This window comes from Tympanuchus pallidicinctus, unplaced genomic scaffold, assembly GCF_026119805.1.
Source record: "Tympanuchus pallidicinctus isolate F22 unplaced genomic scaffold, pur_lepc_1.0 scaffold12, whole genome shotgun sequence".
In the NCBI taxonomy this organism is placed as follows: domain Eukaryota; kingdom Metazoa; phylum Chordata; class Aves; order Galliformes; family Phasianidae; genus Tympanuchus; species Tympanuchus pallidicinctus.
In genome coordinates, this window is record NW_026294637.1 from 17,130,458 (window position 1) to 17,157,313 (window position 26,856).

The 26,856-nt window shown below is 39.9% G+C and overlaps 1 protein-coding gene across 5 annotated transcripts in view; it reads right to left on the bottom strand.

Moving 5' to 3' along the window:
* The window catches only part of SCAPER (S-phase cyclin A associated protein in the ER), a 142,888-nt gene that overhangs the window by 109,388 nt on the left and 6,644 nt on the right, over positions 1–26,856 (bottom strand). For all 5 annotated transcript variants that reach the window (XM_052671512.1, XM_052671509.1, XM_052671511.1 and 2 more), the window contains 5 exons: positions 21,991–22,061; positions 19,089–19,280; positions 9,578–9,678; positions 8,992–9,108; positions 6,711–6,868 (listed from right to left, as the gene is read on the bottom strand). In XM_052671512.1, coding sequence (XP_052527472.1) covers positions 6,711–6,868; positions 8,992–9,108; positions 9,578–9,678; positions 19,089–19,280; positions 21,991–22,061 — 639 coding nt within the window. The remainder of the gene's footprint in view (positions 1–6,710; positions 6,869–8,991; positions 9,109–9,577; positions 9,679–19,088; positions 19,281–21,990; positions 22,062–26,856) is intronic.

Below are 26,856 nucleotides of genomic sequence, written 5' to 3' on the forward strand. Positions count from 1 at the left end.
GCAAAAACATTCCCTTAAAAAATTTAAACCAAAACCTCAATGGAATATTATTTGGCAAAGCTTGCAGCTTCAAGGAGAGCTGCCGGTTTCATAAACACTCAACAACTCTCTTCACGGAATGTCACCAAGCTGAATTACCCATACACATAACCAGGCAAAAATGGCACCATGTACCTAGACATTTCATATCTGCTTCAATTTCACCAGATAGCACATGCAGCAACAGCAGCATTAGATGCCTCTGGAAAAGCACAGACCTCAGCAAGCACAGCTGTAACTACAGGTCTAAGTGAGGTCCAGAAACGAGGTCTAAGGAACCATCCAAAATGTGGTCTACGATTCTTTCAGAAGCGTTTACTTTTTTCCCCTCTCTTTTTCATTCTGATATTTAAAAAACAAACAAATACAGTAACTGGTGTCAGCTTTGAGAAAATTTGTTTTCCTAAATTCCTAGAAACAGCCAAATATTGTTACAGTTGGATTCCAATTTGAAGGAGCACTTAAGAGTGCAGCTTTCTCCCATTTACTTTGATAGTTAAATAGCTATAAGGTACAACATGCTGACCAACATTTCTGATATCTACTTTTGACACATACTTGGAAAACCTTCAAAATTTCATCTGTCTGCCTGAATTAGCAGGTCTTCCATGTGATTCTAGCGTTTCTAGCAAATCAAGGTAGATATCTTTATAGACAACATTCTCATGGCCTCCAATTTATACCACCATGCCATTTCCCATACATCTTTACATAACTGATTCTTTTGAGACTTGATGACCCAAGAGTGCAAAAGGCAAGCTGACAAGTATCTATATGCAGAAGAAAAGCTTAAATGAGCTATACCACAAAATGGAGCCTCATTTAAAGCATTTAATTCAGGCTCAGTTTCAAGAAATACAATTTTTTTCAGTAACCCCCCCAATACTCTCCTCCTTTCATCAAGAGCATACATTCATAACGTACCTTAAAATTTAGCACTTGATGAAACAGTATGGCAATATAAATCATAAAGAGAAATGCTGTGTAAAGAACTCTCATTTTTAGAGCATGAAGCTCTGTCTCCTATGCAAAGCATGATATGGAATCCAAATACCCAACAGTAAATGGTTTTCTTCTGAGGAAAAGAAAATGCTATGCCACTGTAGAACTTTACACTAAAAAAAAAAAAAAAAGTAAAATAAAATAAAATTCTTAGGGTATTTCTACAGCTTTTAGAAACTAAAGATGGTCCTGCAGCTCAAGCATAACAATCAGAACCCTAACATTAAAATTTAACATAAACATAAATATGAATGAGTCTATTTAGTTGTCAAAAACTGTAACTTGAAACACCTGAGGGTAGCTGGAAAACAGAATGATTGATGTATTATGATGGATTTCACATTACTAACCTAAAGAATGCCTTGCTGCATTTCTATTGAAAACACTAACTTAAATATAAAATGCAAGTGTGATGCTCTCTAAGATTACCACGCTCTTTTAGATGTCTGTGTAAGTACCATAGAATAAATGCCAGCTTCACAGACTGCCACTATCAACTTCCTGCAGGCCAACACACCTATGGGGAGATCGGAGACCAAAATACTTTTCTTGCTTTCACAGCACGTCTTTTTATTCTAATGCAATTTCCAATACATAAAAAAGACCAGCCTTAACATTCATTTTCATAATCAAAAAATCCAAAACTGTGCACGAATCATAGAATAGTTTAGGTTGGAAGGGACCTCCAAAGTCATCCAGCCCCAACCCCCACCAGAGGAAGGGACACCCCCACCAGGCCAGGTAGCTCAGAGCCCCGTGACTGCAGCAATCTCTTCAGATTACCAGTGGTAACCAGACATGTCTCCCCAAAGTCTTTCTTTCATTCTTCTTAGGTGCACTTCAGCGTGCTTCCATGTGGAACAGCTGGAACGGGCAAACAGGGTTTTAAATAGGCAACAATAATAGAATGGCCTGGGTCGAAAAGGACCACAATGATCGTCTAGTTTCAACCCCCTGCTATGTACAGGAACCACAAGCAGATTTACCATAGAAAGCTCCAGGCACAGAGTGCACAAAGCACAGCCCTGTATTACATGGGACTGCAGGGACTGCTCAGACCCCATAAGTGACATCTGCATCTCCTTCATTGACCTCTATACTTGGTATGACCACAAAGATTTTGCATATGATAGATACTGGCATAAGAACTCACCCTGCACAGCAAGCAAAACAAACAATGAAGAGACTTTTCAGAAGACTGCTGAAATCCACCCAACCCCTGCTGTTTTACTGCAGCAGATTTCTGGATTGGAGTACCTTCAGCAGGTCCTTTCCAAAATGAGAGTGTTGCAAGATTTCACTTCTACTTGTTCTAAAAGATGTCTTAAGTTAATAGATGTGGCATCTTCTCTACATTAAACAAGTTCAGGAGATATCCCCAGAAAATTCCAGTATCTATTGATAATTTTCCTAATATGGATAAGAATATTCTAGATATCTAAATAATAATTGCACCGATATCTTTTAGTATCTTTCCCTAAAATCTACTGAAGTTCATTCTACCAAAAAGTAAATTCATGCCTGCCTTACCTAGATGATTCCTTGCTTTGTAATGTATTTCTTAGTACCCTCAAACAGTAAAGTACAAATTACTAAAAGCATGGCAATGGGAAATTTTTACGCAGAGGGCAGTGAGGTGCTGGCACTGCTGCCCAAAGCTGTGGGTGCCCCATCCCTGGAGGTGCCCAAGGCCATGGATGGGCTCTGGGTAGCCTGAGCTGGGGGACAACCAGCCTTGGGAGGGGTGAGGCTGGGTGGGCTTTAAGGTCCCTTCCAGCTCACATCATTACATGCAACATCATACTCATCATTACCACAGGAATGAATCTTTTATTAGAAGCCACACATGCACAATTTTTAGTTTGCACTTCTTTGCTGCCAGATCTTTTACTCAGGACTTTTCAGCTAAATATTCAGCAGTGCATAGATACATCTTTTCCATTGTAAATACTATTATTTGGTGAATTCTCTAAATACAAAGCATTTTTTAATGCAAACATGCATTCAGAGTGCAAGAACATTCAGTGTCAGTTCTATGCCATCTGACAACCAGCTGTGAAAGTTACTCTTTCACTTCCATTCTCCCAGCAGTTTTGCACTCAGCCACTTCCAGGATTGTTTTTAAGCAAAAAAAATGGAAAGCTAATTCATTTATTGACATTAGATCACACAGCTCCTAATCTGAAGCAAGGGCAATAGTCATTAGGGCATTATTCTTCCATTCTTCACATAAACCTGGAACTTTTCATATAGCCCAGCAGCCTTCTCCACATGCTAAGTATCACACACTGGGTTTGATTACTTGATGAGTTTTGTTAATGAATAATTCATCTGACTACCTTGATCACTCTCCAGTTTCACTAGAACCTCTCTGTCCCCACTTGCTCTCGTGTTACATGGATACGACAAGCCATCTGTTACCTTGAGGCCCTCACAGCCACCAGGGCCTTGTTCTTTCCAGCTTGCTCCATCTGGAAGAACTGGCCAAGCAGCTTATTGGCACCATCCATAAAATACATCTAGCCAATAAAGTGCAAAGCCCTCAGGAGTTCTACCTCAGGAGATGTATATCCCTTCTTAAAAACTTACTGGCAAGCAATGCACTACCAGAGCCTTTCTGACCCTACTCACTCATATTAAAACTCTGGGGGGGGGAGGGTGGGGGGTGGATGGAGTTAGGAGAGAGAGGGGATGTAAGATTTCAATAGAAATTCTGCCTAAGAATTTGAGCACCCAGTCAGGAACAAGCTCCCTTGCTGTCTGCCTGTGATGACATCTGTGCAATTTGCTCTCCACGTGCAGAAGTTACAGTGCTCCCCTGAGCCCAGATCAGGACTGTTACTTCAGAGCACTGCACAGCCTACTGATCAGAAGTCTAAGCTACATTACAAAAAGTATTGCTTTGCAACTATGTACAAGAGCAATTAAAATAGAAAAAAACAATTACACCTGTATTATCCATCTCACCTCTTACAAATGACACCTGGGAATTATTTCCATGCTAGGCTATTGCCTCTGCACGTTGCTGTGACCAAACCAAGCCTTTCTCTTGCCATCACCTGATCTCAGAAGGAAGCTGCTCTGAAATAAGGCTAGATTAGGTTCTGGATTGAGGAAAACACTCAAGACTGAAATTATTCTTTTTTAATTAAGAAAATAATGAGGGTAGCAGTGAGCTTAGAGAGGGAAATCAGGTAAGAATTTAACATCATTTAATTGTGCATCCAGAAAAAATAATTTACAGAAATACATGGAAAAAACAAGCATTTTCTCACTCCAGTTAAATTTGGAAATTCCATCAATGCTTGTTTATGGAACTGCTGAATCACAGCATGAACCCCTGATTGATCACCTGAGGTGAGCACTGAGTCAGCAATGAGGAGCACAGTGAAGGCAACTCACCTGTGCTGCAGGAAGGGGAGGAGCCTGGCTGCACCTCTCCTAGAGCCATTTAAGAGCTGACTGCCAAGGATCTTTCCTGGAGATCCCTCCTCTGGAGTTTTGCAGCGAGCCCAGGATGTGGGTAAGCTTTCTATCTATTCTCTTTTTGTTATCATAACTGCTTTGCCTAACTCTCTTGTTCATTTTATAATTATAACATTATACAGCTTGAAACAGCATCATACCACTGCACAAGAACATGGTGAGGCTTAATGCTGTCTGAAACCACTGGAGAAAAAGTGTTTTCAGGAGATCTTGCCACTGCAACCCCAGCTGGGCTTTAGAGCAGGCAAGATAACATTATAGCATAGTAGGAAGAATCCTCCCCCAAACCTGAGTGCATCTAACAGTTGTGCAGAGTGCATTAGCCAGCAGACAGGCAGAGCAGATGATACACAAGACTCACATCTGCTTCAATAATGCATGTGAAGAGCCTTTGTAATTCCCTTTGCATAAACTTCACAAATCCTCTTGTACTCCAATCAGCAAAATCAATTTGATTTTACAGAAGTGATACACTACTCTATATGAGATAATGCGCTGCAAGAAAACTATTCAATTTTTTTTCATTTAAAAATTAGAATTCAGTCATGAGAGAAGTCACTGAAGTTCTCCTATGCTGGATGTTAAAGAGAGTTAAAGTCTCTGCAAGGAATAACTTAATTCTAAACATGAAATGTTTGAAGTCTGAATCTTGCAGTACATCTGATACTAAAAGTTACTGAAAACACTTAGGCCAGTTCTACATGACCTAACTGGAATTGCTCTTTTTGGAGCTCATGGGCTGCAGGTAATGGCCAAGAACACACCAATTCTTCAGACCTTAAAGACTTTAAAGCTCAAATAAGAATAAGGCCTTTTGTTTTCTTTCTAGCATCCCAGAAAGACGTTACTGAGATGGAAGTGTAGATCAGTTTTATTTTCTATGCAGTTACTGAAGTTGCCCACACCAAGAATTCCTAATAAAGATAAAACAGCTTGAAGTCCTTCATGGTAATGTGTGAGAGAATCAACAGAAGAAAGTTTCTTTATGAGTAGTTTTAACTGCTCACAAAAATTCAAGATGGAATTACTCTTTCACTTACAGTGCTAATAACTCAGCCAACTGCTACTGTGTTCAAAACAGCCCAGTGGAACTGAGGAGTTCCATTACACAAACAGCATCCATCAGTCCTCATGCAAACAACTACTTGAGGAGTATGGTTTTGATTCTTCCTTTCTAAGCATAAAGATCTGCATGCTACTGAATTCAGTTATATTAAACTGCATGACTTGGACACGGTATTTTAGATCTGATACATTGTGTTTCTGAACCACCATAAAGGATTTCTATTACCACTGGCATAAAAGTACAACTACACTAAATTAATACGATCTGTTGCAGTGACTTTCAAACAATACTTCTAAATTTTACTAGAACACTGATCCTAGCCTGCTGTTTTTGCAGTGTCAACTAAGTTCACGTTTCAAAAACCCAACAACTAGAATCTCTAAATCCTGTGAATGCCAGCGTGTGCAAAAAAACCTAACTTCATATGCCAAGAGGCAAAGATTTTCATGTTTCCATCCAAGCACATCTCTTCTAGAACAACAGACCCCAGCCTCAAGCATTCTCCACAAAGCATCTTCAGAGAAAAACTCATTACTACACGTTGTAACCTTTGTATTGAAGGAAAGAGCACCGTTTTCAACTTCAGTACAGTTCTGGTAATATCAGCACTTCAGCTATTTTAGAGAATCCTAGGCACATATTGCTCTTAGAAGATTATTTGAAACCCTTTTTTAAAATTCAATTTATTTGGCCCGGAAATCACAGCCCTCTTTTCCTACTGTGATTCTGGACATAAATGATGACACACAGAAACCATACATACAGATTTTTCATAGAAAGAAATTGTGTTAAGCTTACCCTCACCTTGCTCTCAGTTTGATTACCAGCTTGCAACCAAAAGATCTTTCTTGGGGTGATTTGCAATGAAATTTTCACTGATCAATTTATAGCTACTGGAAATACAATGGAACATTACCTGCACTTGAAAACACAACTCTGTGTAAAATTTACCCATTATAGTGATAAAGCTGCAGTAGTCTTTGCCCTCCATCTATGACTTAGATTTTAACATCATACAAGGCAAAACGAGACATTTCCATTTGAAGACAAGTGACTTGTTGAACCAACCATACAGTGCATTTTGCAAAAATAACTTAAGCCATTTAAAAAGACTTGCCATTTTTTCGGGATGACTTCTGTATTGGGGCTGGCAGACAGGTTTGTGTAGCTGCTGACTCAGGACCGGCCGCTTTTCCATGGTTGGCTTTTACCTTATCAGCCCAGCTTACACCAGAAGGAGCCAGGCGCGTTGCAGAAATGGCCACTGATGGGTTCCTAAATGAAAATCATAGCTCTTATTAGCATCTAATCAAAGAACAGAACGGCTCATTAGGAAACTGACATTCAACTCAGTAACAAAGCACATGGCAACACAGCAACAGCAAGTCGAGCTGTCAGGTACTACCCTAACAGCCTTTTGCACATGTCCAGGCACAGAGAGGACAGAAGGACACACCAAGCAGTGCTACAGCTGGAGAGAAATCTTCATGTGAGATCCCTTATACATAGAAGTCAGTGAAACCAAACGAACAGGAAGCTAAATTCTCAGGTTGAAATTTAAAAAATGCCTAATGGTGAAAGAAAGATTCAACATTGTAGCAATGCATAAACAGTTCCCACAAGAAACACTCTCTAATAGCAAGTTTTTTTTAAATGATAACAATAAACACATGGTGAGTATTTGCAGCCAAACAGAACAGCCCTTCTCTTGCATCTTCCTGGCTCCTGCCCAACTGCACCAATGAACTGCAGAGATCCGGCTGCAAACACCATGCATATGAGGAGTCAAACTGTATGTACAGGAAGTCCATTAAAGTGCAAGTTGAGCTGTAAACCTAGACCACACAAATCCGTAACATGCTCTGTTTTGCTGGACAGTTGAGTAAACAAATTAATACATCCATTTTCCACTACCTGTTCCACAGAAAGAAATCCAAAAGGCCATCTTCCCAACTTGTGGAAAGATGCATTGCCTGCCTCAATGTGGCACTTCTGGGACTGCAGTGCTTTACCAAGTATTTTAGTTTGCCTGCTGTAAAAAGTGACCATTTTCAGTACAAACCACCAGGTTTTCTTTATGTGAATGCAACCAGTTTTTTTTGTTTGTTTGTTTTTTTAATATATTTGAAAATGGTAGCATTCACTCCATTCAAGAAATGTCCAATTATCTTCAGTAGATGAATCATTATATCTGCAATCACACAAGCGACTTCTCTCCAAGCTTGTAACACTGAGTAAACTGGTCCAAGAAATCCAGCTGCTCCACTAGCTTAAAGCAAAGTAAGGACAAAGAAATAGAGATCTCACAAGTTTCAAACACACAGAAAAGCCCTACATAACTGGACTATTCAATATCTTAAGGCCAGTGGGACAACAAGAGGTTTATCAAGGCAACCACCAAAAAAGAGCAATATCATAAATACCCACTAGTGTTCACAGCCCTCATCAGTTCTAAGGGGAAGCGTTAGGGCGTGAGAAACCACAAAGACAGACTGACCAAAGCCCTCAGAATGCACTAGGATATGAACTTAGCTACAAGAAATAGCAGATATTTACAAAGCAAGGTATACAAAGAGTGTATACAAAGGCACAGCAGAAGTGTCAGACCAGACTTATTTCCACAAGCACTCCAAGATGAGATCACAGGTCCCCCGCAGTTCCTGCACCCTATCTCACGTAGCTCCATGCAGCTCAGCAAATAGAATATCAGGACTGTGCAAGCACTGAGTGACATCTCCTTCACCTTACTCCCACATTACAGCAATTTACAGTGAAACCACAGATATAATTGAATCCTTACAATATTAACTTCAGGATTTTTAAAACAAAAAGGAAGAACTTTTATTTCCTCCATAGTCAGTTTCTCCATTCGATTGCTTGTGCATGTTTTCCTCCAATCATCATGTATTTAAGCAGACAACCTCTCTAATTTTGTTTCACACAGTCACTTAAAGTGAAAGATGCATTACTCTACCATATAACATTTTATATTTAAACTTGTATCAATTTTGCTGCTCATCATCTCACTACATTCAGTCTTTTTGACCGGTATTTACTTCAACAGATGGACACCTGCACAGCACACAATTTTAAAACGCACACATTTTGACCTTAGTTTTGTAGCAGGGAAAGAGTAGCAGGGAAACAGAAAACACGAAATATGAATGCAATTGTATTTTAAGTTCAGGTCTTTTGATCAACCAATAATTAAATATACAATGAAATAGGCAAAAATTAACTACTTGACAGGTTTTCCTTTTATAGAGCATTTGTGCAAGAAAAGCATATGCAAATGTGTATATACAATTTAATAAGCAGCAAAGTCACATTATTATGGAATGTTATCGGTTTCAAATGAATCCTTATGTTAGCTTTAATAGACTTATCTGTTCTCATACCCAAAATTCAAACTTCTCCGAGCATTTGATGTCACACTGATTCTGTCTGATGAGGGACTTGGGATCACGTGGCGCCCTGGAGACATTTTCTTTACTTCCCAGGCTAGTGAAGTAGGCCTGCAAATTGAGGAAAGAAGAGGTTAAAAATGACAAGTCCACAATAATCCTTTATCTGCATCTGTAAATGCTATGCAGCATTATGGAGTATTGCTGAATGTAATCAGACACCTTTGCAATTGTTTCTACACCAAATCCAAACCATATTACCCAGAATCAGATCAAAAAACCATTCACTCTTGCAAACTACAATGCCTACTTAAAACAAACAGTTTTACTTCTCAAATACTTCCAAATTCTTTTCCATTTTCAGTACAACTACTCCCTAGTAACACTATGAGGGACTAAGCACTATGAGAACTCCCACCAGGTCCTCACCCCAAGTCTGTCCAAAAGAAAAGTTTCCCCCCCTGTTCCCCACAACAGACATTACAATTTTCCCAATTTGTTCAATGCTCGCCACAGACAAAATTTTATCAACAGTCAGCATGGGATATAAATGAAAGGAAAAAACCCAGCAGCTGATTACCTGCTTTGAGCATCAGCCTTCTCTAGCTTCTCTTGCAGCTGTATCCAGTCAATCAGTGCTTTGAAGTCCCTCACATAGTTATCGAGCATCATCAGGACTTCCTGAAAAGCAACCATTACATCAGTCTCTGCATTTAAAAAACAATCCTCAGTCCCCAAACAAGAAATGAATAAAAGAAAAAGAAAGAAAATCTACTGTTCTGCATCTTTCCTGTCAAAAATAAAAACAAGAAAAACCCTGAAAGCAAGAAATCTTAAATTTTGATGTGAAAGAACATTAAAACATGCATTCTACAAAAAAAAAAAAAAAAAAAAAAAAAAGGGCATATTTTCTAAGACTTCTGCAAGATCTAATGTTTAAGGACAACAGAGCAAAATTCTTCTACAAAGTTATTCCTAGCAAACATAAATATCACTGCTATTTTGGTTTTGCTTTTTGTCAGTCATTATCCCCAGAAACATACTAGATGTACTTCATGAAATATGCAGAAAAGGTATAAATCCTTATAGCAGGAAAGTAAAAACTCACTGCAAATGATTAATCTGTTTGCAGAGTGAAAATTTAACAGTTATACCAAGATAACTGTATCAGACAGAGGGAATTCCTTCTGGAGAATGCCAGGTGGCTGCAGTACAATACCTAACATGGGCAGAGCAGCAAGCTCAACCTCTGTCTTGTTCCTGAGGGCTTCCAGAGGATGCAAGGATGAACGAATGCTTTACCCATCTAGGTTTGTGACAGATACCCTATTGTCACAAATTATCAGCACGATCAGACTGATTAGGCAGCTTTTAAAGGAATCTTACGGTAATACTTGGAGAAGCAACATGAGAAAGCATTGGATTTCATTTGTGGAAAGATTGCCTTTGACATGAACTTACCAAGAAACAAACAAGATGACCTGCAAAACACAAAGCTCATATTCTCCCCTTTGATTAGTGCACCTTAACAAGTGAGGAAGCAGACACCAATTGTGACTTTTCCAGCACGGAGTGATTACCTGCCGAGCCCTTACAAGTTCAATACCCAGATTATACTTTTCAACCATTAGAAACCAGTTTATTTTCTACCATTTTAAAAGTCACTTTTGAACTACATGGAATTGCTGAAGAATTTGTGTGCTTTTATGTTACCTCATCACTGAAAGCTGCATTTGTGAACACATCTTACAGTATGAAAGATTTACATATTGTCATAAAGTAGCACAACTGAAAGAGATCTTAAGAGCAAACTACTCCATCCCACAATTCTGGGTAGGTTTAAACACACTGCCAGAAATCACATGGACATGCTGCAGTTTCATTTGAACACTGTAAAACCTTGGTTAAGAAATTAGAGGAAGACTGCAAATGATGCACTGCTCTCCAACACATAAAATGAACTGTTACGAAAAGACAAGTTAACTCCATGTTACATCAGGAAGAAATTCACTAATAAAATTGGTCTGGTATGAAATGGGGAGGTTGGTGGCCCTGCATGCTGCAGGGGGTTGGAGATTCATGATCCTTGAGGTCCCTTCCAACCCTGGCCATTCTGTGATCCTGTGAAAATGTCAACAGCTGAGCAGTACAGAACTGAATGACTTGTTTCCAACACAAATATCCTCATGTTTAACTTCCATCATTCCAGTTTGGACAAATGTGTCACTGCAGTAAATACTGAAAGATCAGACTCCATACAGAAACAATCAAAAATTAAAAGTAAGATGGGATCCTGCAGCCCTTACTCAGCACTGACGGCTTTCCACAGCAAAGTTCCCTGAGCAACCTGTGGCTCTCTGCTCCAACATGGCCAAGAAGGGAGCCATTTTTACAAGGCACAGAGGCAGGAAATCACTCATGTTCCACATATATACTCAAAGTCTCATTTCCTGAACATGACAAAAAGCACACACACCATCAGCCCGCAGACCTGATGATCACCCACAGACATATTAATGCATTTCCAAAGCAGCTGCTTCAAGATTACATGCATCAGAAACAAAAGCTTTCACAGACCAGTGAACACTGGTCTCTGAAACATGCATGCAACACTGCTCTATGAAAACATGTTGGAAGATCCATAAATGAAGCTTGGATTCTGTGATTACAATAAAAGGAAAGAATATGAATGACTTTCTCCTGATTTGCAAATTCTTTTCTATGCCAAAATCTTAATTGCTCCATTAGGAGAAATGTTCCTTTCAAAGTTATTAGAGGGAAATATTTGGGGAGTGATCTCAAATGTGTAAGTCCCTAAGGGCAAAACAATAAACATTTCAGTACTGACCACGGCAGCTAGTGCCCCAGTAAAGCTAGCTAATGCCTGCTTTTGTAACATCACTTCCTACCCAGCTTTACCTGTAACACAAAAAGGATCTTAACACACAGACTGCTGTGTAACATTTAGCAATGATTATTCCTTTTGTTTAACAAATGCATGTTTGAAAGCCAGCTTCAGCTTGCATGTAAGTATTCACTAGTAGGGATGACAGACCCAGAGCATGTGCCGTCTGTTATATCAAAAAAAGTCACACAAAGTCAAACAATACCACTGCTGACCTAAAAGTTGCTCTTTGTTTTGAAATCCTCCACAAGAAAGCAAACAAAAATCTTTCTTACAAGGCAGTTAGTTTACAACACGAAAATAATTCATAAGTAAGGTCTGCTCCAAGGCATGAACGAGGCGAGTGTTTGAAGCAGCTCTTTTTTCCAGTTTCACTAATAAAATTTCAGCTTTCTAATTCAATTCACATCCATTTCAGCTAGCCTATGCTAAGCTGTGCTGACTGTTATTAACAATGAGGGCATAGAAAGCAAAATTTAATTCTGAATCATTTACTTTTCAAGTCTGTCACTGAGATATTCCACCAAAGAAAAAAAAAAAAAATCCATCTGAACATGAGTTACATTTCTGAATTTAGTTGGCACATGGAAAAGACACAATAAATGGCTTAACCTATTTTAAGGAATGTTTAGCTACACATTATCAGAAATGATCAGAGCAGAGCCATGCAGCTGTAATCCGAGTCATGTCCTACGAACAAGGGAATACAAACAAGACAAGCAGCTGGAGCTGCCCCACATTCACTGATGCACATCTTTCTCCCTAAAGCTATGAGGGCCATTTTGTCAAGCAGGATGAAGCAGAACAAAAGTGGCTCTGAAAGCGCCGTTACAGGCATCCAGATAACTACATATAGATGTACAGCTAAAATTACCAATTAGTTTACCAATTGGCTGCAACGGATTCGATTGGTTTGTAATTAATTCGAGTTAGCAGCGCACACGGCAGGCCGGTCGGCGCCATCCCTTTGTCCTGCTGACACACAATCCCAGCACAGGGCTCCAGGGTCCCGGACATCAATACAGCCCTGTGCCTTACCTACGGCACGGAGGAGAGCAGATATACCCTGCGGTGCTGAAGCAGTGGAAACTCGTAGCACTTGAGAAGGTGCTGACAAAAAAGAACCTTGATGGGGCGGACTATGGCTGCACTAGAGTCAAAACAATTTTAAATCCCATTATTTTTCAAGGTCATAACCATCCCGCACGGTTTTTAAAGAGCCAGTTCAAACTGAAAAAGAAAGCAATGCTGTTAAAAAAAAGTAGATTCGAGGAAAACTACTGGCATAAAACTAAAAACTCACAATGCAGCTCCTGTTTGTCCCTCTCCTCCATCATTCGGATGCACAGTCCTGCACGTTACTAAGGAACTTTCTGGGCTTTTCCTTCTTCTCTGAATTTCCTGCAGGTATTCAAGGCCAGGCTGGATGTGGCTCTGGGCAGCCTGGTCTGGTGGTTGGTGACCCTGCACACAGCAGGGGGTTGAAACTACATGATCACTGTGGTCCTTTTCAGCCCTGGCCATTCTATGATTCTCTAGCTCTCAGCAATTGGTTCCCTCTTTACGTACGTATTTATCTTGAAGCTGTGCTTCTGTCCTCTTCACTTGGCTGATCACATTGACTACTTTTCAAATGAGAAGGATCTCTGTAAATAGAACGGCTGTATCAGGATAATTCTATATTCCTGAATCAGAACTGTCTTGACTTGGGCCCTAGACAGGTTGATCATAATCTCTGCAAACAGAGGCTCACTGTTTGGAAGCCATGTCACTGTTTGAAACATCATCTTCTCCATTTATTCTCCCATGCTCAAGTAAGGAGGAGAAAAAAAGCAAAGCAGAGAGGAAAAAAAAAAAGGGGGGGGGAAAGCACAGGAGATTGCATGATCTTAAGGTCACTACAATTCAAAACTGCAGAACGTGGTGGAGAAATGAACTACATGACCGCGACTGTATTGTCACTTATTCTTAAGGCTAGAAACATATAATAACAGAATCACAGAATTGTAGGGGTTGGAAGGGACCTCCAGAGATCGAGTCCAACCCCCCTGCCAAAGCAGGTTCCATTTTACAACATTTTACAAATTATGCACACTTTGTTTTGTTTAATTATCTGTAATGAATAGTTTAGGCTATGGTTTTAGTCGAGCAAGTTATTTTCATGCACTGCAGTGCACTTCAAAAGGCAGCCCACGTTCCTCCTACCTTCAACTTTTAAGTTTAATCGTATACTTTAGTAAACTAGCTCAGAAGTCAGGGGATGCACACAAGGACTTCACACTTACAGCTTATTTACCCCCAGAAATACATGCTGTCAAACATGAAGGGCCAGGAATGGGATCAGCCAGATGGCCAATCAGAAAATACAATGGTTTTTTCAATAGTTGGCTATCCACCCTCAACCTACGGTAAAAAAAAGAATGAATTGTCATTCTGAAAGATCTCAGCTATTTCCAGCAGTGAGGCTGGATGCACTCTCACTGCTCCATTTGCTCTACTGCCGGTTCTGGTGATTCTGATTCAGCTCAGAAGATGACAACGATGAAAACGTACACATCCCAAAAGAGGCAGAAGTGCTCACAGATGAGATGCTCTCTTGGCATTGACTGCTGCAATACAGTCACACGTGTTTATTTAGAAAGAGACACACACATAACTCCTAAGTAACTTCACTCTCAGAAACAGAACTCTTCATTTTTTTTAAATAAAGTGCAAAGCAGCAGCCTGCCATTCTCCTGACACATCCCAGCTGCAGAATTCGCCCTTTTCTAACAATTTGAGAATGTCTCAGAATGTATATTCCACTAAACTTCACTGAGCTGGAAAACTCTGCCTTGTGAGAAAGACAGAAAATGAATTATACACGTTCTAATCTATGAATTGTTGTCTTGGGTTTTCAGGGATAGCCAGAATCACCTTGGTTTTATTGAGTAAGATGACAGGCCAGCATACAGAATACGCTTCAGTTCATGCTGAAGTTTCCCTAACTGGAAATGTTCTTCTAGGGTGTTCCAAGATAGAAGACATCTGCCCAAGGAAGTGCAGCAATGGCCAAAACGGTCATGGAACTGACAGAAATACATTGAACAGATGACTCTGATAGATAAATAACAATCAATGATAAGAATTCAGGTGAAGAAAGCAGGAGATGCTAAATCTCAATTAAAAAAAATCACTTAGATTTTGCACAGCTTTAGTTGCTTTTTAATTCCTTTGTCAAGTCAGAGAAAACCAGGACACTAGAACAAGAATGCTGCATCCAAACAGAATACTCCAAGGCCTTTGTTGAGGAAATAAGTTATTTCAGAAGCCCTCCTGGGATGCTTTCAGGATTTGCATCACTACAAGAACTGAAATTCACATATAACAAATCATTTCCTGCTGGAAGTCAGAAGTATTTAATTCAGATTCTGTACTTATTTTTTCCCTCCATGGAATCAGATACGTGCAGCTATAAAACTGAAGTGTATGAAAAACAAAACAAAACCTCCTATCTCCCAGAAAGTGAAACGGACAGAGTAGAACAGGCTTTTACATCAGTGAAAATGCACTCAGGATCCTGTTTGGATCAACATCACCATTGTACTGAATCACTGGAGGTTTCCTTTCCAAAGTCAGGAAAACCTTCAATTTTTCCTACCTTTGGCTTCAACACATCTAGAAACAGTTTTATTTCCTTGGCTGCCTCATAAGCCAGTAATCAGCATGGATGTCTGCGGGTCTCAGCCTGCATGCAGAGATGGGAATTGTTACAATTAGCATATCCTGAACTAAAAACAGCCCCCACAAGGCATTCCCAGCAAGAGACCCTAATGAAGCAAGTTCCTCTCCCCTTCAGGGAGGCCTTCAATCAACTGAAACTATGGTAAATCACTCCCAGAGATCTCCCTGCTTGGAAGGCCTGGAATGAAGCCGTTTCAGCTGGTTCTTTTGCAGAACACCATCATACAATAGGTCAAATCTCTTAAGAGAGGCTTTACCCACCTCTTCATAGCATCTCATGTTTTCCTTTTTTCTTTTCATAGGGAATAAACAAGGAGAATGAAGCTGTTTGCACTGAGCTGTTCTCAAGGTAGCTACCTGCAAGCATTACAAAGGTGGAAACTGTCCTTGTCAAAATCTGGTGGGAACATACTAATTACTAGATGTTAGGTAAAAGGATAAAGTTTGTGCAAGTATTAAGTAAAGCCAAACAGAAACCTAAAAATAAATGAGCTAATTTTTTTTTTTCTTTCTTTTACGTCATAAAATCCAGCCTTTTCAAAACAGAAGCAGCTGAAGTCATGAACTCATCCCAAGGAGGAGTAAAAACACACCCATTAAATTTCAGGTAGTCTGAGAATCTTCTGGGTCCAGCTGGTGGATCCAGTTACTCAAGCTCCATCAATAAGAAGTGGGTTTTTTTTGCTATTAAATGTTTTATCTCCTCTATCCCAGCTCCTGAGATACCAAAAACCATAGAACAACTGCAGCAGAAATTTCTCTCCTGCATTAACCAAGCCTCCCCTGGCCATGGAATCTGCCTTCCTATCTGCCTTCTTCCATCCACAAAGAATTTTAGACTCCACTCCCTTTAGGATACAGAAAGCAATGCAAAGGATCCTTGGTACGACAACTTCTTTGGGTCTAAGCTCAGCACTCAAACCCAAAAAATACTGGGCACTACAAAATTCACATAAACATAAGATACACACACCTAGCTAACATATAAAAGCAGCCATATTTGTTCAAGGTTACAGTTGTTATATCTAATCTCTATGCAGCTCCACCAAAGTGATTCATGCACAGTAAGATGATCCATAAATTTGAGAATCCATTATTTCTTTTATATATATTTCAAGCATCTTCATGTGGAGCATCAGAGTCGCATCCACCTCCATGGTTTGAGAGTTCTCTGCCCAATCAACAGCAAAACACCACCTACAGCAGTGCCCAAAGTTGAGGGAAAATACACACGATCTTCTTACACACATCTCCACTGCTTGTACCCTCACCACAAACCTTCGTCTGCAGTTTCAACCACAAGCAGCCACAAGAGCCCTTTCCCATTTGGGAGCATCAAACATTACCTTCAGTGACAACATAATCAATAAAACGATACCAACTTGTAATACTACAGGAAAGCAAAAGGTCCAAAATCAAAACTGAACACCTGAGTTGACACAAAGGTTTTGGGTGCCTGAATTTTCTTTTTTTTTTTTTTTTTTACAGAAGGTCCTCTTTTAATGTCATCTTGGCACAGCTGAAATGTTTAAGTAGAACAGCATCCCCCCATTTGACCAATGCACAGGTTTGAGGTGTCATTTAAAATGCTGGCTTGTGAATTCAGTTATCTACAACTGAGATTGATCTCAGTACAAATGATTTTTTCAAAATCCTTTAAAAAACCCAACAGATAAACAATTTTACCATCTTGGACCCTTATTTAACGTTGTTCCCCACATATCTCCTGTAATAAAATTAAAACCAATACTGAGCTGGTTTGTCTGTCGGTAGCTTGTGTGTCATTTTAAGCAACACACACTTTCCTCCATAGTGCAAAAAGTCAGCAAAAGTAGAACTAAAAGAAAAGCGATCCCATTCCTGTTCTAGCAGCTTTAGAAAAATACTGAGTGGAAACTCCTTGAAATATTCTTACACTGAGTACTTCTTCTGTGGGAAAAGTGTAAGAATGAGTTTATCTCCTATTGCTCAAAGAGGAAAAAAGAGTGACTCACATTTATAGTAATCTTTATAAGATAATTTCACAAACAAAAGCCTGAAGCACAAATGCACGTTCCACCTGCTAAAGTAAGGAACTTTTTTTTTTTTCCCAAGCTGAAAAGAAAGCATTTTAAAAGTAAAAGTAACATGAATGTGACATAAGATTTAATGACACACGATGCTGACCATCCTTGTTTACTCGGTCTTTGCTTTTTCCAGCCATGTTCTGCAAACAAGTAATCTGATGCCTGTGGATACATACATCACTGTCAAGCAGCTACAAAAATGAAGGCTTTCCACTTGGGCTATAGAGTATTTCCATCTGAGAGCAGATCAAGTAGCATGATTAAAATGCTGAATGATATCTAACCCCTAAAATATGTGATAATGATACAAATATGCTACTGTTCTTTTGAGCACAGAAGTTTAAAATGGTAATCTAATTACCATGCAAGGCTGGCTGATTTTCTTAGACCAAGAAATTCTTCAGAGTTTCCTGAGCAGGAAGACAGCTCAGTATCAACATGGTAAATTGTGTTAGAGCAACCCACCATTTGGAAGCCCCTAGCTACTGTTCAGCTTTCCAATCTGCTTTCAATGAAATGTATTTGTACACTAATCTTAAAGTCAATTTGGCAGTGTCTGATTACAACAGAGAACTAGATACATATGATAAGAAAATTGTTTACTTAAATTGATACCTATAATTTTTATACAGTGATTAGATAATCAGTTCCAGAACGCGTTGAGTTTTCAGCTGTATTTAACAGGAATACTGAAAAAAATGCATCTTTCACTTTTCTTTGAAAATGCATTCTTCTGGCTTCTCTTAGTGCTTGAAATTAACTCCATTTCTAAAGAGCAAATTACTCTGTGAAATGACAATGGTTTTTCTGTGGATCTACTAAAAAAAAAAATCATAGCTTGGGCAGTATAGTTTTGCATCTTATTACAAATACAGCTTACCTGAAATTAGGGAAAACAATCCCAACCACACAGTGTTTATGCTTGACTATCCATCACCCTCTTATCACCACAGAGAATCAGAAGAGTGATAACTAATTACCAAAAAAAGTGAGTAATGTGTAATTTTGGCATTTAACAACAAGCCAAGGATTGGGAAAGGGCTGAATCACAACAGTGCCACCTACAGAAAGGAACGTGATAGGGGAAAAAAAATAATCAATGTTCCATTTGAAAATTAAATTAGAACTTAACAGAAAAGACCTAACGACATTATGAAAATCACACACTTCAAAATTGGTCACAACCTAAAATGTTTCCATCATGTTAAATCTGAATAAACACGCCACCATGCTTCCTACTCACTAACTAACTAAGTTAGTGAGTAGGAAACTAAACACAAAGGCCTGGAAGCACAAACACATTTCTGAGGCTCTAATTCCTTATTTGCTGCACAGAGTGGGGGAAAAAAAGCGATAAGAACCACATGGCAGCAGGCAGAAAAATGCTGAGCTCTTACCTTGCATTCTACCACGCTCTGATCTGATTCACACGTAACGTAGATCTCATCAACTGCCCGTCTCAGGTTGTCAAAGAGGAACGCCCAGTACCGAGCTCGCAGATCAACTTTTCGAGGCTGCCGTGCTTTTGTTGGGCTTTTGTCAAAGGTTTTCTCTCCTGCTGCTGTTAACTTGCAGTCTAGGGAAGTGTTCTAAAGAAAACAAGACAAAGGAAAACAACAAAGAAGTACAGTAATGCTGTGCAATATGTTTTTTCACAATACATTTAAACTTTTGTAAGCAAGGAGTTCCTCACTGAAGACTGTGCCATTCCATTGACTGCAGCTTTTAAAACGTGCTTTCTTCCCTTAAACAAATACAGCCAACATGCAGAACCAATTTCTGATTCTCCGACAGTTACAACTCAACATTGACTTTGCACATTGCATGATACTCTGCCTCTTACACACATTGCAGTGTTCCATTTTCTGACTGCTTATCCCATAGTACTCACTCTGACAAGAATGTGCACCCAAAGATGAAAGTAAAGTTTTACTAGTAATCGTATCACTAGTGTTCCAACACAGTTCAACTCTTATTACCAGGACAACACATACAACTTTGTTTCTAAACTCTCATACTGACCTGTGAGCATTAAGGTCAGCAAAACACTGTTGTGATGCTGGTGTAGCTAGTTCCCAGACCCATGCATTATGGCCACACTTCAGAGAAGATGCAAGAGCTGGGTGAGTTATAAAAGAATCTCTCCTACTTGAGAAGACCATTTGCAGAAAGATTTTCACTCACCATCTGGTTAACACTGCAAGCTCAGTTCAACCCAGCATAAGTGCTGAGCTGCTGAATCAAGCTGATGCCAAGTCTGAAACTGTTCTCGTGCTGTTCTAGCTTGTAATGAACAGCTTTCGCTGCAACAAATCTGCTGACTGATTCTCAGTGCTAATATGCACACTAATTGCTTTAGTGCTACTTTGCTGCACAGATACAGGGGACTGCCAACATGCTAAATATAATGAAAACAGAGGAAAACATCCGACTGCCTGCATGAATGCTGGCACAGAGAGGAGCCACAAATACCTTCTTGGAGGTACATTATGCATTTGTCAACCTTGTGTGTGTTCATGTCAGCCACATGGGGACAGTTACTCAACAGGTATAAACTGTCACTTACCTAGACACATGCTCTCCTGTGTGAGGATTGAGGAATATCTCCTCTTTACTCTCCTTGTAGTTAATTAGATTTCTGTGACTATCTTGATAACCACCAGTGTTGTTTTGGGTATATGGGGGAAAGTACAAATGACTGAAGTGATGTTAAAGCAGTTAAAACAATTTGTTTTCCAAAACAGATTCAGTAACACGCCCTGGAGTTTTGAAGAGGATGAGGTGTGTATTTATGCTCAGGAAGATGAGCATAGGGAGAGGAGAGGAAGATGAGGATAGGACCACACGAGTGAGTTTTCATCAGTCTATTTCCTTGAGATTTGCATCCCATTTATAAGCAGAGGAAAATTAAGCCTAAATTGCAGTAGGAAAAAAAAATAATAGTTGAATGTCAAAAGTGCCAAGATGCACAGGCATTCAGCAGTGCATTTCAAACCTTCACGAGTGTGTCAAAGTCATCAGGAAAGAACCTGATGTGACAACCATGGGGCCAGCTTTGCTGCCCTGAATAATGTGTTCAATTTGCCCAGAGAGGTGCTGGATGCACTGCCCCTGGAGATGCCAAGTCAGGCTGGACCAGCCTCTGAGCACTCAGATTTATCCCTGTTCATTGTAGGGGAGCTGGACTAGACGGCCTTTAAGTGTCCTTTCCAACTAGAATCATTGAATTGTTTGATGATTCACTAGGAATGCTCTGTTTCTGCAATGTAGTCTCAGCACAGCAGTCCCACACAGAGTAGTCACCAAATAACAATAAAGTATTCTTCTTCCGAAAACACAGATTTACATAATTCCAAATGACAAGAACAGACAGAACTCCAACTATGGAGCACGTTACTCCCTTCCAAAATGTTCTGTGAGGCTAAACCAGCTTAGGGCACCCCAATTGTTTCAATAAAATCCTTCCCAGAACATGTAAACTAGAGCACAGTGTTTGTAACATCCTAGGGAGCAAGGAGAGAACAGCAGGATAAGAGAGGCTGAACTACACTGTGAAGTTAACATGCTTGCATTTTAAAGATGTAAGCACATTCCTATAGGAGCAGAACATCTTGTCCATAGAAAGAACGCGTTCCATGTGCTACATTGTCAAAATCTGACAGGCTGTAAATGTTAGATGGCTAAAGACAGACTCACACTGTCACTAATCAATGCAAAGTAATGGTTAAAAATATTAAACATTAATAAATACTGCAGTATTACTATATTAAAAGTAAAATTCTATCACTCACATAGGAAAAACTTGACTGAGTGCAGTACCTTCTAGATCCTTGTCAATGAGACTTGTTTTCTGGTTGTGACTCTGCATTCATCTGGAATGATTTATTTTTTTTTCCAAAATAGGATGCACTGAAATTTTAAACTGAAATTTCTCAGCCATTAGCAAGTGAGGTCAGTAAATACAGCATTTCCTTAAATCAAATTTGGCAAAGGTAGCCATTCCATAAGAGCAAGCTTATAGGAAGAATCTCCTGTATGACTTCGTTGTTGAGCTGCACTGGCCTTAAAATAACCTTAATGCCAAAAAGTCATGAATCCAGAGATTAAGAAATGACAAAAAAGAGAAGCTGAGGAATACAGACTAAATTGTGTCATTTTTAAACCCCATTTTGAGGCCTGTATCCTTTACAAATACAACACAGGTATACTTTTATAGAAATATTCTTCAGCAAATAATGCATCAACAGTATTGCAAAACATTTTTATGCTGCAAATTTTAAGACAAAAATGAGTAGATACCTGCTTTGCTGCCTTGTGTTTCCCTTGAGACACCGTCTTTGCTTTTCCACCAGCTTGCCATTTGGATTTCCCTGCAGGAGAAGCATTTTAATAAAACCATAATGCTTCTGATTAGATTCAGCACTTTAAAAATCACATATCCAATCTCGCAATGCACTGATATGGGCACAATTAATGAGTTAAAAGGTTAATAAAATTTTACATTCAACAGTTCAGCATGAGGACGATGCCAGAAGACGCACAAAAAAGAAATTACAAAGACAGACAAAAAACTGCAGGCTTCCTTCAGCACAGAAGTGCCTGCAAATGGGCAGCGCCTCTGAAAAATCAGACAGTTACAACTGAGATGGCAAATATGACACTACTTTTCCATGCCAACTGCAAAATACCTTCAATAACTGTTCCATAATATCAAGTATCATTACAGAATTAAAAGGAGGAATATGTTTCTCAGAATATTCACTTGTAACTACGGCAAGAGTACTGCCTAGCACAGATCCACACCTAAGTAAAAGTTTCAACATATTTATCTTGATGAAGCCATGCAAATAAATGTATTAATTGCATACAGCTCCCTCACAGACCAGGGAAATGGCTCTTGAATTTCAGAACTGCTCAGTTCTGTCTTTAGCAGTACTTAAGCCAAATTTGCTAACACAGCCCAGCTGTTCTACATTGCTCTGGTTATGTAGAGCAGCTGTAAGCCTGTCTTAATCAAGCAGTTGTACAGCTGGTTTGCATCACTGCCTGTTGGAGGGAACAAGACCTTTAATTTTAAGGCAAATTTAAAAGTATTTGCTAGATAATTCATTTTTAAAATGTTACATTAGCCAAAACAACAGGTACAAATTAATATATTGGAATCAATTTAGCAGCGTTCCAGAGAAAAGCTGATTCAGCTACCAGATGTATTACAACTTCCTATCTACCAAAAAGCTTTAACTGTGCATCAGTTCTGTCACAGTCACAGCAATATTTCAGTCACCAAGGTCTCCAACCCAAGATCTTCTACATTCTGCAAAAAGATTTCAAGTGCAGTGGTACACAGAACTTGTCCAGGGAAAAGAGATACAAACCAGCTTGGGCACAATGGAATGGAAAAAGGGTAGATGATGGGTGAAAGAAGGTTGCTATCTCTAGATTCTACAAAACACAAAATACCAATCCACTCCTCAGAACTGGGAACTTTCTGAGCAAGTCACCTGCAAGCATAAGAGCAGCTTTCAGGTGCTCCTACAGGAGGCAGACACAGAGACAAGAAAACTCACATAAGCACTGTGTGTTGCAGAAAAGTAAATGCTGGGTGGTAATGACCATTTTTTAAATCAACAATGCCTTCAGTGTACAGGCCAGAAAGTTTTGCCTCCGATAAGCAGCCACATTTTCAAGCTTTTCTCATTTTCTTCCTGCTTCCTTCCTGTCACCCTTTCTGCTTCTGTGCTGACGAGCAGTGACACACCGCTGCTCCCTGGTGATGCACGTGTAGCACCACGATACTGGCACTGCATTGGGACACAGCAATGGCACACGAAGGGCACTACCTGTGGCATTCACTGAGTTTTATGGAAACAACAGCGACAAAAGATGACCATCCTGTTAGCTATTAAGTTGTCAATATGAAATATAGAAAGCAGCAAAGTTTTGAAGCATTCAGGGAGCCAGGCATATTTTATGCTTGAAGTCCATTTCCTCCGTGTCTGGTAATTAGATATGAAACACGCTGGATTTGTGATTTGTGAAGACTTCCTGTCTCAAAATGCTGAAGCATTCATATCTCCAAGAAAAAAAAGCTACTGATAAACTATTTTCAGAAGCTTTCTTTTATACTAACAATCTCAAAAACTATCAGCCAACATCCCTCACGGCTCTCTCCTCAAGTAGTTCTACTGATGAGAGAAATGCCACTACCACCGTTGTATCTGCTTCCAAAGAGCAGCAGTCACTTCTCTTCCCACTGAGGCAGGTCCCAACCTTGGTTACGTATCCTGGCCTCCATTTATCGCCTGATCTTTAACCGAAACAACGTTGGACTGAATTTGTTTTCACCTCTCTAAAGGAATCTGTGGACACCATCATGGTTCTTTGATCCCCCCCAGCTTTTACTGACACTGTGAGAAATGGGCTTTGCCACCTCCCCTGTCTCACATCCCTACAGAAGGCTGTCTCTGCTGCAGAGCCCATTTTACTAGCTCCAGTGCTGCACTTGCCTGTCTTAAGCAACACTCCTGCACAGATGGGGAGTTTATATCAAGAAAGGCAAAGATGTTTGCTCAGAGGAAGCACTGGACTGGACTGCCACACAGGTGAATGAAATACAAGAACTGTAACTTACAAGTCCTCAAGAATAGCTTTCCCTTCGTACCATACTGTGCCAGCTACACTCAGCTCTGTGTTGCTCAAGCTTACCCACAGTGTTTTCAGTCATGACTCTTACACCTCCTCACTTGCCACAGAGAGCCAAGTTCCATCTCCTTCACACATACTGCAAAATCCATTTATTCACCAAGCTCTTGCTAAAGGAGCTGATTACTCTGCAGGCTTGCTCAAGTATGCCAGCGACCTTTCAATCAATAAATTGTGTTTCCTTATGCTGAGATTCTCAATCTATTGCGTGAATTTTACGTGGCTAGAACCCAAATGACTTTAAATAAGAAACACAAAGGGAATGGTTACAAACAAGACTTTCCAATTTTTGACATTCCTCAAAGTTATAAAGCAGTTTAATTCTGAAGACAGAATATCAGACTGCCGCATTACTCACAGTTATAGCACCCTCTCTCTTCCCAGCATGCAGTCAACTGTACTGTTAGCCTATCCCAAAAAACAGAACCTGCTGCTTGTTAATGAATTCTGTGGAGGAATACCATAATTGCAACAAATTGAATGTATCATCAATCAATGCCCCTTCCAAATAGGTGCCACTGTGTTTAGCTCCAGGTAGATTTTCTTATGTCACTGTTCTGCACACAGGCAGGATTTCAGATCTGACACAACAAGGGCACATACCACACCAAAACCTGTAGCACAACTGCTACCTACCACTCCAGAAACTGCTCTCCTTTTTATGGCAGTATTTCTTACTGACAGGAAACAGGTATTTCCCTTAGGGAATTAGAAAGTTTGGGCTGCAGTTCATATCATGATTGCTTTCTTATGGCTTCTGCATAAAATACGAGTCTCCTAATGGAAAAGTTAAATGGTAAGAGGAAAAAGAAACAGAACAAAACAAGAAAAGAGGAAAAGCAAAGATGCACAGACTGAAAAAAATGAATCCAGTATTTTAAATTTAACAGCTCTCTATAGCACTAATACTAGGGATTTCCACACACTCACTGTTTCTGCAGAAAAACATCCTCATGACCAGTAACAGTTCCTAATACAAAGTGTTAAATCACACACTACTGCTGCCAGTGCAAAACCTCTGAATGTTATGAGCAGAAAAAAAGGTGCACAAAGACAGAACGCTGCTTGTACAAATGGGATGCAAGACTGGCTCAGGCAACCTGAACCTTTGGCCTGATTTACACAGCCCCTGAACAAGTACAAACTGTCCTAATTCATAATATTGCTGTATTGTTCCTCGGGGACGAAATACATATTGAAAGATCAGCAAAAAATGAATCATGGCTCACTGACATACAAACCCTCTGTGCCAAGACAAGGGTCAAGAGATAAAGGACCTGGCTCTGCCAGACTCTCAGCAGCCAGAAGCTCCTTTCTACAGGGCATGTTTCCACTGAGCAATTAGCACCAGATCCTTTGTGCAGAAAAAGAAAAAATAAAATCTACCAGCTCACCATTTACTGGAGAGGTTTTGGAAAGAACTCTCCACTGGCAAAAAGTGTGACAATTACAGTGGGGCCTTTTAGGGCCCAAAGAAGGAAGTGACCACAGCCACCGGGGTTTCAGTATCATGCATAACAACTCCTTAAAGGCAACGATCTAACAAAAGACAATGATTCATTTCCACATTCATTTTTCATGCTTTGGAAGAAAACTCAGAGACAACTCTAATTCACTCATTTTCCAGGAAAACGTCACACACAAAGCTTTGTAAAATAATATTACAAGCAAGGCAGAGCTAAAAAGGTACAGACTCGAAATAAAAATTGAACCAACTCACCAGTAGCTCAAATACATTCTATGTTCCTTTCCCATAAACTCCTTCATTGCCCAAAAATACAGTTATCAATCTTCCCTGCTTAGATGTCATGTACTACCAGTGCAGTAGTATCAGTGGATCTACCACCATACTCAAGAACACACAAGCCACTGCAAGACTAGCTAATAGATAAATGCACCTTCTGGAGACAGATACAAATGAAGCTGCCAAAAGAATGCAAAACTGGCCCTCTTAAAAAATCCATGGACTCATGATAATAAGCAGACTAGCTGCAGTACGTTATCCCAAAGTGTTCTATTGTGTGTGCTTCACTTGAGCAGATTATGGTTGTGTCTTAAACTATTACCTTTTTCTTCTCACTTTCTATCCTTCTACTTTGGCTAAAACAAAAGCACAGTACCTTATTTGTTTCCCCTTGATCAAAAATAAGAAACCAGCCACACACTGCTTGACTGCTTGGGACTCCTCACGAGAAGGGCGCCAAAGCTTTGTGTTCAGAGAAGGCAAGCTGTGAGGGGTCTGAGCACAGGAGTTATGAGGAACAGCTGAGGGAGGTGGGATGGGTCAGTTTGGAGAAGAGGAGGCTGGGGGCAGACCTTACTGCTCCCTACAACTGCCTGAAGGGAGGTTGCAGTGAGGTGGGGGTCAGCCTCTTCTCCCATGTAACTAGCAATAAGAAGAGAGGAAATGGCCTCAGTTGCACCAGAGGATTCAGGTTAGATGTCAGAAAATATTTCTCCAAG